Here is a 13220-nt window from a genome sequence, read left to right as displayed (position 1 = left end):
CAGTGTTAGTGATGGTGGTGGTGAGACTTGGGTGGAAGGCAGGAGTGGAGAAGGAAGAGGTGGCCCATGTGGAATGTCCATTTACTCTTTCTGGTAGGGGGAAAGGGAGGGGAAGGAGGATGTGTCAAGAACTCCAGTCTAAAGCCACCCTGGAAAAATACCCAGTCTTTTTTTTTTAGTACCTAGTCTTTTAAAATTGTATTTTTTCTATCTCCTGCCTTCAAATAAATACTGTTAACCATTGCTTGGCAAATGGTGGAATAAAATGCATGCTTTAAAAGGCGCACTGTTTTTGATTTTGTTGACTGATGGCGGTTATATTCTAAAAGAATTTCAGTGTATAGACTTTAAATCTGAGACAGATGACAGTTCTGTAAAGCCCAGAGTACATGTACAATGACTGTAAGTCCTTTACAGGTTTGGCAAGGCTAGGTGTGCCAGCACATCTTGCCGTGTGGGGCCGTTTTCAGCACTCTTCTCTCTAGGTATGTGGTGCCTCTTTTTAATCACTCATATTTTTCCTCTGGTGCCATTACCTGCACCAACCCATGCCACATTCTCTTGTTCAAAGACACTGTTATGGAACTGGGGCAGGTACTGGGCATGCTTGTGATGGTCAGGTAGGATCATCTCAAGTAGGCATAAGGGAAACACTAAATGTTAGAGTGTACATGTGAATATTAGAACCTGCCTGTTTAATATGAGAAATGTATGCTATTTATCTAGAAACCTTATTAATGCTCTCAATATGTTTAAAAATGGTTAGTTCTAAAAGAGATGATGAGCCTTCAGAAAACAATATGATATAAAGGCAATACATTTGCTTTGAATTTGTCCACAGGAACAAAAAAGATCCTTGCTAACTACCACTAAATGTAAATTTCAGTTATTTTATAACTCAGCTTAAAAAAATGCAAAAGAAAAAAGTAAAAAATAAGTAGTAGAATCACAATCTACTTAATAAAAGGAGAAAAAACACTCATGGGAATTAACACTGGCTAGTGCAGCTGCTCTGTGGAGCTGGGCTCCCTTCCACTTTGTGAAAGAGCTGAAAGGGAAAGGTGTTCATTGGACAAATGATGCTTTGACCTTCTCAACTCATGTTAGTTAAAGAGAGGAATGGTGAACTGGGTAAAATGAGTCATTGTCAGGAAAAGCCCTTGGGACAAGGGCTTAACTTTGAGAGAAATAGTGGACTTGTTGAGTCCAGGGGCCAGTACCGGGTTTCTGACAGCTAATTAAGAAGGTGATAGAAAAGTATCATGTTTTTCTCCTTGAACGCTGGACAAAATATGGTTACAAGAACTGTAATGGTTGTAGTTAATGAAAAAAGTATCAAATGGCACCAGTTTTTATCTCTTTACATTTATCTATATATGTCACTATATATAATATTTTTTAAGAGTGCCACACTTAACATAATTGTTTTTTAAAGGGTAAAAGTTTAACTATTTGTACTATTAAAGGGCAATAAAGCTCTAACTGAGGAATCTGGAAGCAAAAAATCTCAAGAGCGGGACAAGTGACTAGAAATGGCCTCTTGTGTGTTCAGTTCCAAAGAGCTTAGTGGAAAACTGGTAAAGTCTGAATAAAGTCTGCAATTTAGTCAACAGCACTGTCTATGTGTTTATTAGTTTGGATGACATACTATGTTTACATTTATGTTAGATGTTAACAGTCCAGGAACCTAGGTGAAGTGTATACAGTATCTCTCTATGATATTTTTGCAACATTTCTCAAAGCCTAAAATTATTTCAAAATAAACATTTTTTAAAAGCATTAAAGCAAGTGTTAAAAAACTGAAGCCAACTGAAGCATTCTTAGTCTGAGATGCACTTGTTCTGAAGCACAGACTCTACTGTGTATGAAGTTGTACACAAGTCAATCAGCAAATGGGGGTATTTAGGAAAATATCAGAATAACTATTTCTGATTACTTAGCATTAATTACTTACTACAACATATTGAAATTCATGTGTATATGATTTCTTTGCTTGGTCCTTGGAAATAATTAAGGGAAACTGCTCAAAATATAATGACTGACTCTAGTAACACAAAATCATGTTAGTAATTATCAAGTTAGCTCAGAACTACCCTCTAAGATTTTAGATACCTGCATTTCTAAAAGATTTTAAGAAAATAATACCCACATTTATTTAGCAACATAAAATATGATAAATTTATTACCTGAGGTACACCAATTTTTCTGCAGGCTTCGAGGAAATTCTCCACATTTCGTCTGCATTTTGCCATTGTTAATTTAGGCTGCAAAGGAGAGAAAACATGGTGTTATTAGCAAAGTTTAAAAAAATTTGCTAACTAAAAACACTCTTGCCAACTGCTTCATAAACTGAATGTTCTAGACCAGAGGGTCAGCAAACTTTTTCTTAAAGAATCAGATAATAAAGATGTTAGGCCTCACGGCCATATGATCTGTTGCAAGTACTCAAACCTGCTAAGAGCTTGAAAGCAACCACAGACAATATATAAACAAATAAGAGTGACTGTGTTCTAATAAAACTTTATTTACAAAAATAGGTACTGGCCTGTGGCCCATAGTTTGCCACCCCCTACTTTAGACATTGGGCTTTGATTTTTGTAAGGCAAGTGCTAAATAGAAAAATTTTAGGAGGATGATTTAATTTTTTTCCACTTTAAAGCAATATACACCAAAGAAAATTTGGAGGAATAACAAGAAAATTAATTACCCACAGCTCAGTCATTCAAATATAATCATAGGTATTAACACTTTGGTTCATTTCCTTTCAGTCTTTTTAAAGAAAACAGTAATAATAATTTAAAAAACAATGGCCTTTGCTCATAAATATGTTGCAGATGCATCATGTCTCTACTCAATGGTTATATTTAAAATTTTTTAAACATCTGAATTTTAAAAGATTGGATTAAAGAACCATTTTCCAAAGGGTGAAAATTTCCCATAGGAAATTTCCCTAGTCACTAACTAGTAAGCTTGCTTTTCTGAAAAGATCTCTGATGACTAGAACATAGTTGTATCACATGACCTAAAGTGATAAAATTTTTTGCCAAGTGGGTTATCATGTAAGAAAGAAATCTGAATCTCATTTCCCAAAGTGATTAACAAACTCAATTGTTCAAATTCATCTGTTGGTTTAAGTATCAGGCATGGAAGCCAAACATTTGCAGGAAATCTGACCTATGGTTTTTACAAAGCAGATGAAAGCCTGTACCATCTCTAGAAAAAAAACGGTTTCACTTGTGAATATCTGGGTTTTCTTCAAAGACGGAATATCATACTGTTGCCAAGAAGACGGGAAACAAGATAATTACATAGTAATGGTTGAACGTACTATAATCTTGGCCTGAGAAACCTAGCAGACACTAGGATTGGCTTTATCATAAAAGTTTTATAAAAGGCGACAACTGAGATGGAAGTAGAGTAATAATAATTTTAAAATTTGAAAGTGAAAAGCTGTCAAAATTAAGTCCAGAAAGAAGATAACAGGTTTCCATGGAGAACACCCCTTCTTGCCTATGCCAAGTTCTTCTATAACTGAGGTAAAAAAGTAAAAAAAAACCAAAAAAAAACCCAAATGTGAAACATAAATAGAATCAGAATCTTCTTAACAGAAGGAGAAGAACAATCATAGGGGTTCTCTCTCCATAGGGGTTCCCTCTCCATATACCAGTAGAAATGGAAGCAGAATCAATGCAACTAGCTTCCCTTATTCTGAAGGGACCTTAGCTAAGCAGACCAGGATCTTGATCTGAGTTTGGGAGAGAAGGCTAGGGGCATCGTGTGCACAGGTGGATCATGAATGTGAGACTCTAACAAAAGAAGGGGACCTGGGCATTTTGTTCTATAAAAGAAGGACCCCTACATTTCTGAAACATCTCCCTTAGATGTTGGAAGGACAGAGTGAAATAGGTCTTACTGCATAGGCGGAAAAACAAGTTTCCTTCTGTGCAAAAGAAAGGATAAAAAGAGTTCGTGTTGCTAAGTAAGAAACTGGTCCAAGAGTCACCACCATCTCAGACAAAAAGAAAAGAAAGCTCAGAATAGTGATCCTGGTGTCCAACTCAGCATTATCTCTATGAGGAGTACTAGCACCCTAAATGTGTGTGGGTCGGGGGTTAAGGAGTAGAATAAAAAGATTCCTTTGAGATTTCCCCTACAAAGAGCAGATTTCTGACTGATGAAGGGGAAATGGAGCGGGGAACCATCATCTGTCTCCAGTTATTCCTTCTCTTAGCATTTGTCTAAATCCCAGGGATGTAGGTCAGTGTTTCATAATTGGGATACAACTCCTTCTTCTAGTCTGATGAAAGCTGTGAATCTACTCTTTGGAAGAATACACATGCATACAATTTTAGGGAGTTCAACGAGTGCTGGAAGCCCTAGGAGTGCATGAATCCCAGGCTACACATCCCCGCTCTGTATGTGTCCAATGGAATGGCTAGTTAAAAGGACCCAGGGGTGTAGACTCCCTATCACTCTGGAGTGTAGAAGGACTCATGATTTTGCCTTAAGTCAAATATCAGAGGAACCTGCTATCCCCAAAAGCTTTTCCAGAACTTCGGATGACATAAAACATGGTTTTGGATAGCCATGTAGAGCCTGTTTCATTTCTGTAATGTATAGCCCGATCTGAATAAGAAATCTTATGTGGGTTTTTGGGGAAGAAGGTAAATAATTTCAGCAAGAGGAAAGGAACTAGACTGAAAGGAACAAGAAATAAATGATTTTGCTATTTGAAAATTGAAATGATTCAGCATTTTTTCAGGTCATCTTCCTTGGTGATATGGTTCTTTCAATGAGTTGTCACATCACAATATTTGTAATGATTTTTTTATATGATTCAATAGTGCACTTCTAACAATGTGAACTGTACTACTTAAAACCTATGCCTATTGAACAACCAAACAGCAGTTTATCATACATCATAGATCCTCCCCAAATAACAAAGAAAGATGAATTATAACCTAATGGTTACAAGCACAAGTGCCCTTCTGAGTTTCTTTCGAAATACCTGGACTTATGACCTCCCCTTACAATGAGGGACCATTTCTTGAACTGGGGGGGGGGAAAAGCCTGGTTCATACAGTACATCATGAAAGTGTTTTTTAAGTTACACTCAGATCTAATTAGCAGGTTTTCAAAGAATTACAATAAATCACTATGTGTTAACGTAGCCACAAAGAAACTGCTACGGTTTTTCATTTGTATTTGGCTTTAATTTTATATTCTCATCAGGAAAAATCTCTAAGAAAGTAAGTTACAAAGCTCTCTGTATGGTCAGAAGAACAAAATAAGGGGAGAAATAGTCTAATATGAGGGAGAGCAATTCAGTATGAAGGAAAAATAGATAATAAATATTTATACTGAAATCTAGTACTGTAACAGTATCCCCATTAAAGCAATATTGACTTATTCATAATAATCAGTATCATAATTTAAAAGCGAGGGTTTTTTTTTTTTTTTGCTTTTAATTAAAATAGTGGATGGTTTTCATCTGGTTGACTCAAAGTCCATTTTTCCACCCCCAAATGTTATAATTTGGGAATTTTTACATACTGAGGTGTTTCTCAACTTTATAGGTCATTTATTAACCCAAAAGATATCCTCTTAAACAATTTTATTTAGTAGGCCTACTTGCTTTTTTTTTTTGCGGTACGCGGGCCTCTCACTGTTGTGGCCTCTCCCGTTGTGGAGCACAGGCTCCGGACGCGCAGGCTCAGCGGCCATGGCTCACGGGCCCAGCCACTCCGCGGCATGTGGGATCTTCCCGGACCGGGGCACGAACCCGTGTCCCCTGCATCATCAGGCAGACTCTCAACCACTGCACCACCAGGGAAGCCCCAGGCCTACTTGCTTGTAAGTGTTGAGGATACTATTTCAGGAAAGACCTCTTTTATTTATTTTACTTTTTAAGAGGAATTCATGTTCTTGAGAGAATGGACCACTTGTAACTCATCTCTGTACCTTTCATCCTATTCAGAATGCCTACCACTGACTAGCTGCTCAATAAATATGACTAAATGTTGTTGTTGATTTCATTAGCAAGTTTTAAATGCTCTAATTTCATGTTATATCATGTTTCTTTGACAAGAAGGTCCATGTGTTTTATGTCTCTAAGTGGTTTAACATTGATAAAATAGTTCTATTTTTCCTGTATGTAAATATTTTACATTCTTAAATGAAAGGCACTATGTTTGGTTGATGAAGATAAAGAACCTCAGTCACCCTTGGTCTCATATTCCACTTTCTACATGAGCTCCTTGCTACTTCCTAAGTATTTCCCCTGAAAATGAAGAATGATAGATTTGTCTTTTTTTATTACTAAAAAAATTTATTTTTCTTAATTCAGTTGACAGAAACTGGGAAGAATGCAAAGTATGAATAAGCCCTTCCCCTTCTGGCATTGCCAAATAGCATGTCAATTCCTGTTCTCTTAATCACCACCTTTAGGAGCAAAACCAAGTCTTTCAAGTCTTTGGGGGCATAGTTGATTTGGTAGTGCTACTGTTCCTCTCTGCCTTTTCTACACAAAGCTGAATGCCTGCTTTCTGAGGTCACTAAATAAAAAATGGCTACCTATTTTCTTTAGAAGCAAATGCATGACTCTGTTTTTGGATATGCTAGAGGGGAAAGGGCCATATCAGCCTCTTGGGACCTTGGTAACAAAGCAGCTTTTATAATTAGAATCAAAGGTCCTTGGGAGGCTTAAATGATTTGCATCTGGGGAGGCAGCAAGATGAATGTCCAGAGTGGCAATCTATAGGTCTAGATACAACTGCAATTTGAGTGAAGGATTTGCATAGGAAGTATGTGCTAAATAACAACAAATGACCAGAAAATAAGATGAGGGCAAAACCTTTGAAAAGGTTAGACACTGCTAAGCATGTTACAGATGCACAATATCCATTCAGACTCATCAAAAGAGCTGTCAGAACATCAGATAATAATCAAATGCAATGTGGAAACCTTGATTACATCCTGTTGTGTGTGCATACGAGCGAGGGGAGAGGAGCAGAGCAGCCATGAAAGATATTCTTGGAACAACTGGGGAAATCTGAATATAACTTGTGGATGCTATTGGCGCCTCACCCAATGTCTCTTTACTTAGCCTGTGCATCCATCCTCATTTCCTACCCCGACTCCCTGCTGGCTGCTAAGGGCTCAGAGCTGTCCCTTCTCAGTTTCAGCCCGATCCCATAGGGAGCCCTGTGAATGAATCACATCACACTCCCACCTTGAGGAACAGGGCTCAGCCACCACATTGTTCCTCCCTGGCTTCAGGCTATGGGTAAGAGCAAGGTGGCCTAGGAAAATTCTCAGAAATATTTAGGGGGTAAGGTGTTATAATATCTCCAACTTTTAAATGGTGCAATTAAAATACACACACACATGAACACGCATAAATATAGACAAAGCAAGATGGCAAGATGCAATGAATGTCAGCTCTAGGTGGAGGCTTTAAGGGTATTCTTTGTGTTATTCTTTCAGTTTTTCTGAAGGTTTGAAATCTTAATAAAAACTTGAAGGTGTGTGCCGCAACTACTGAGCCCACACGCCACAACTAGAAAGAAGCCTGCAATGAAGAGAACCCCTGCCACGATGAAAGAGCTGCCTGCTGCAATAAAGATCTTGCGTGCTGCAACGAAGACCTGATGCAGCCAAATAAATGAATAAAAAAGAATGGAAAAAATATTAAAAAATTTTGAAGGAAGAAAAAGGAGAGTTGTGTCAATCTAAAACTTGCTCTTTCTCTTGTGGGTTGCCATCCTGATACTGATGTCCATATCTAACCAGCAGTCTAAAAAAAACCTGCCAGTCATCTTGAATGCATATTCTGCCTCATTTTCCACCTTAGGTTGGTCCCTCAATCATGTCACTTCTACCCCTGAAATATTCATCATTCTAAACTGCAATTATAATCACATTATTCCTCTCAAATTCTTTCTGTGTTTCCTGATTGTCTACACTAAGATAAACTTCTATCTCCCTGACATGGGACATGAGGCCCTTGTCACATGGCCCTTAGCTTACCTCTCTAGCTACATCCTTTGCCATTTACACCAACACCTTGTGAATGATCTATTCTGAACAACTTAAGAAATCCTTGAATATGCCATGATCTTCCTTAGCTTTTTAGTCTAGAAATACTATGCCCAGAATGCTGTTCTCCCTGTCCGTACTGCTGGCAAATTCCTACTCATACATCAAGAATTAGTTCAAATTTTACCTCCTCTGGGAAGGCTTTCCTGAACTTTCCAGGCACAGTTGAAGTGGCCCCTTTTTCGTATTCCCATAGCACACTTCTTACATACCTCTTTTATAACATCACACACAGCTGTAAGTTATTGTTTACATGCCTACTTTTTCTCTAGTATAAGTGAGACCCGGAAGACAGGGGCTGGACTCTATTCATATTTGTACCCTTAGCATTCTGCACAGTGCCTGCCTCTGTACTTAACAAATGTCTGATGAAGAGCCAACTTTTTTTTAAGCATTATAAACTTACTACAGCTGGTGAGGGAACGTGAATGCTTGGGACAGATCGAGGCCGCACATGATTGGCCAAATGGCAAAGAACAACACCATCGGTTAGAGCTGCTCCAAGATCACAAGGCAGAGATACTTTTAACCGGTACTCAATATGCTAAAAGAACAGGAAAATGTGAAATATATTAATTCAAGAGTGGCTGACACACAGGACATAATGGAGTCACAATGGAATATTTTTAATTAGAAATCAAGTTAAAAAGCAAATAACTTAAGTACCACAATCTCTATTTTATCTTTCTATCCTAAGTCAATAACTTAAGGAGATCATATATATATATACATATGTATGGCAGCCAGGCGACAGTGCTGCAAAGTTCCACAACAGAATTCATTTACAATTTTCTGACTAAAAAACAAAAACAACTAGATCCAATTTTAAAATAAACACTACGTATGATGTAAGTGTGGTATGTATCAATATATGTATATGTGTACATACATATGAATTATTATTACTCTAACAAGATTTCTTTAAATCATGAGGCAGAAAAAAATTTTAAATGAGTAGGGTCAGGGGTTGAGCTTTATGGAATAACCCATCTCATTTTCCTAGTAAACAAGTGAAAAAATTCATCACACAACGGGCATCACAGCACACAATGGACACTTGTTGATTCTATTAAAAATTATAAGTCAAATGAACAAGTGATGCCAGGATTATGGGCTACACCAGTATCACTGAAAAATGTAATTCAAAGGCAATGTACATACTTTCCGTAGTTGATCTATTAATTCCAGCTCTTCTTCTCTCTGTCTTGAATTCTGTCTTGTTACCGGATCTTTAAAATCAGTGGTAGGTGCAGAAGATGAAAGAAGGGGTGACGCATGACCTAAAAAATATTGGTACGTAAGATAGAAAGTGACTGCCAGTGCTGCAAAAATACTCAGATCCACCTGATCACAGTTTCCTTGAAAGTACAGCACTTTCTACTTCTGGAGTGACCTTTTAAAAAAAGTTTTTATTATGGAAATTTTAAAATATGCACAATAATAGGGAGAATAGTATGAAAAACTACCAAATGTCCATTACCCATTTGGCTCAACTACTTTGTGTGTTTGATTACATCCATTTAAAAACGTTTCTATTGAAAAATATTGCATGCAAAAAATTAGACAAATCATAAGCAAACAGCTGAATAAATTATCATCACAAAGCAGACACAAGCAAGTCAATAAATGCAACATTACCAACACCCAGGAGACCCTCTCATGTTCCCTACCCATCAGTATCAGTACCCAACAGTTATTTCTAGTACCACAGGTTCTAACTATGTACCTCCTGGCTTCTAATACCACAGATTAGTTTTGTCCATTTTTAAACTTTCTACATATAAAACCGTATTATATGTGTGTATGTTTTTATGTTTGGCTTCTTTTGGTCAACATTATAAGATTTATCCACGTTGTTATGTATATTAATGTGTTCATTTTCATTGCTTATTTAGTATCCCATTGTACAAATATACACAATTGTTTATCCATTCTATTGTTGATGGACATTCAGTTTGGGGCTATTATGAATAATGTTGCTATGAATAATTTGGACATATCTTTTGGTACAGATGTGTACATATTTCAGAAAGCAAAATTACTAGTTATAGGATATACAAGGGTTCACCATTAGCAGATAATGTAAACAGTTTTCCATGCTAATTAACAATCCCACCAGCAGTGCATCTCTGGTTTGAGTTTAAATCTCACTGTGAGTATATCTATCAGTTATGTTAAAAATAGTTATTTTCGGAGTGAAATGTCTGTTTCCACTTCTAGGTAACTTCTTTGTGGGTCAGGCAGAAATTTGCCATATTAACTAAAAACCATGAGACTAAATAGTTTGGTTTTTTAAAAATTACTGATTCATTTCTTTAACAACACAGAAAACAGCTTTTACCAACAGAAAAATCTGAAAAAGAGCACACTACAGAGAGAAGGGACATTCCCTGAAGCCCTGAAAGAGTAATTTTTTTGTTCAAACACTATAACCTGCTTTTAGGTGGTACTGAGAAACTTTCTGACCAAAATGATTTCAAACAAGATTAAGATTCTCTTCCTTTAATATCAGTGAGATCACAGACAAACGCAGAGTTTAAAACTTTTGCCTTGGTGACATCTCAGGGTAGAAGTTTATTTATTTATTTGTTTGTTTGTCTGGCCTCACCGCGCGGCTTGCGGGATCTTAGTTCCCTGACTCAGGGTTGAACCAGGGCCCTGGCAGTGACCGCGCAGGGTCCTAACCACTGGCCTGCCAGGGAATTCCCAGGGTAGAAGTTTAAAAGCATGTAATGTATAATGTCATTGTATAACCACCATCCCCCAACCCCCCCCAATGCCCCTTTTAGCACTGCCACCTACCTTTATTTGTTTCTGCCCTGACAGCTCCTCTGAAAAGGAAACTTTCAGGGCGCTGGGCCTGGTTTCTCTGAATAGCAGCAGGAAAAGAATATGCAGGGGAATGATGAACTGAATCAGCATGGAAAAGCAAAATAAGATTAAAGAAGATGGAAAAAATTAAATATAATAACAGACACATGACAAAAGTTCAATAAATGGCAAATGAAGAAAAAAGTTAAATATTGCAATGATATAAAATGATAATTTTGTTTATTAATAGAAAATCTGGTATAGGAAAGTAACCTCCAGGACTTCCCTCATGAGCTAAAGGTTAAGACTCCACGCTCCCAATGCAGGGGGCCCAGGTTCGATCCCTGGTCAGGGAACTACATCCCGCATGCCACAACTAAAATATCCTGCATACCGCAACTAAAAATCCCACATGCCGCAACTCAGACCTGGAGCAGCCAAATAAATAAATACTTAAAAAAAGAAGAAAAGAAAAGTAACCCTGAAAGTGGGAGGGCTGCTTGTATGTATTTTTATTTTCTTGGGGGCTGGGCTGCACAGCTTGTGGGATCTCAGTTTCCCAACAAGGGATTGAACCTAGGCCATGGCAGTAAAAGCCTGGAATCCTAACCACTACACTACCAGGGAAATCCCTGTTTGTATGTATTTTTAACTGTCATGTTACTTTTGGTATTCAATAAAGGCAAAATGAATGTTAATATATTAAATATAGTCTCTTGCAAACATACAGCCCTGCTAGCTCTTGCTCATTTTTTCATATCAAATGGCTGAGTGGTTGAATGACTAGTTGAATTAAAAAGTGAAAAATGTGCAGAGTTCCCAATTTTGTGCCTGATTTCTCATTTCAGAAAAGGAAGCCACAGCCATCTAAGGAGCAATTTATCAGGAAAATCCTGGTAAAGAATTATAATTGGGAAGTGGTTAATTGCACTTTTGTGTCTATTACCTGTTTCTGTTGTAGGTGAACTTGATATAGCATTAGATCTGTGATCATTCTGTGGAGAAACATAGATACATCAATAATTATTATTCAAGAAGAGGTACTTTCCACATTTATGGAAAGTACCTCTTTCCACATTTGGGATTATATCAATAAAAGAAAAAAAACATGCAACTCTCCTCCAAAATTAAGTCTAGAAATGAGAATTTGTATAATACTTCTGAATATTTTTTAAGGCTAAAGTTTTTTTTAAATTAATTTTTATTGGAGTACAGTTGCTTTACAATGTCATGTTAGTTTCTACTGTACAGCAAAGTAAATCAACTATATGTATACATATATCCCCTCTTTTTTGGATTTCCTTCTCATTTAGGTCACCACAAAGCATTGAGTAGAGTTCCCTGTGCTATACAGTAGGTTCTCATTAGTTATCTATTTTATACATAGTATCTATAGTGTATATATGTCAATCCCAATCTCCCAATTCATCCCACCACCCCCCCAAGTCCAAACTTTATTTAGTTCTAGAGAATATAAGATTTATGTAATGCATTCTCTAAAGATAGTCCTATTATATAACAGGCCTTTCCTATGACTGTGAAAAATGAAATCATCCTAAGGCAGAAAATTTTATTGGGGAATGTATAGAAGAGAATAAAATTTTATTTTATAATAGTATTTTTCTGACATACTTTCTAAAGTATTCCTACCCCCCTCCTTGAGTAATGTTTTAAGAAAGAGTGATGAAGGTTTCTTCATTTCAGTTAGGAAATGAGGTATTTAAAGATGATAGTTGTATTTCGAGACTAGTATTTGAATCCAAGATGTTTTTAATTTATTGACCCAAGGAACTGTAAAGAAGGAGGAAGAACTAGCTCAACTGGTATAGAGTGTACCTAAAAAAAGGGAACAGAGTTAAGCTAATTTAAGAGGAAGCGTTGGTTAGCTGGGTTAAAAATATTGAAGACTTGGCAGAGGAGTAGAATCAAGAAAAGCTAGAATAACAACAGGTTTTCAGGCCTTGATAGCTAGTTATATTCAATAACCATTGAGTTGTACTCAATAATTTATGATAACTGAGACACATTTTTGAACAGAATGACTTTAAAACACACACACAAATACACACACACATACACACTCCCATGTTTTTTTCTCCCTTTTGGTTTTCAATATTTTCAGAAATCTTTTATCTGAAGTTGGAGTTGGGTCAGGTGAGATTAATGATGACAGGAAATTTTAACTGCTATAAATAAGTAAATAAACAGAAGCCATGCTGTTGAGAAAATTCTTGGACTGATCTGAAAGACAATTCTGTGGTAATGTTTCCTTGGTTTGATACTCTTAGACCGAGAATTAAGACTTAAAAAGT

The 13220-nt window shown here is 36.9% G+C and overlaps 1 protein-coding gene across 9 annotated transcripts in view; it reads right to left on the bottom strand.

The window, feature by feature from the left end:
* LRCH3 (leucine rich repeats and calponin homology domain containing 3) overlaps window positions 1-13220 on the bottom strand; it is a 116029-nt gene that overhangs the window by 7310 nt on the left and 95499 nt on the right. For 6 of the 9 annotated variants that reach the window (XM_060150422.1, XM_060150426.1, XM_060150424.1 and 3 more), the window contains 5 exons: window positions 11855-11903; window positions 10900-11007; window positions 9259-9377; window positions 8504-8641; window positions 2187-2264 (listed from right to left, as the gene is read on the bottom strand). In XM_060150422.1, the coding sequence (XP_060006405.1) occupies window positions 2187-2264; window positions 8504-8641; window positions 9259-9377; window positions 10900-11007; window positions 11855-11903 (492 nt within the window). The remainder of the gene's footprint in view (window positions 1-2186; window positions 2265-8503; window positions 8642-9258; window positions 9378-10899; window positions 11008-11854; window positions 11904-13220) is intronic. The other 3 variants (XM_060150427.1, XM_060150430.1, XM_060150431.1) reach the window with 1 other exon arrangement.

The sequence above is a fragment of the Lagenorhynchus albirostris genome, chromosome 5, assembly GCF_949774975.1.
Source record: "Lagenorhynchus albirostris chromosome 5, mLagAlb1.1, whole genome shotgun sequence".
In the NCBI taxonomy this organism is placed as follows: domain Eukaryota; kingdom Metazoa; phylum Chordata; class Mammalia; order Artiodactyla; family Delphinidae; genus Lagenorhynchus; species Lagenorhynchus albirostris.
Note: the sequence above shows the minus strand (reverse complement) of the source record. Positions and strands in the feature narration are given on the sequence as shown.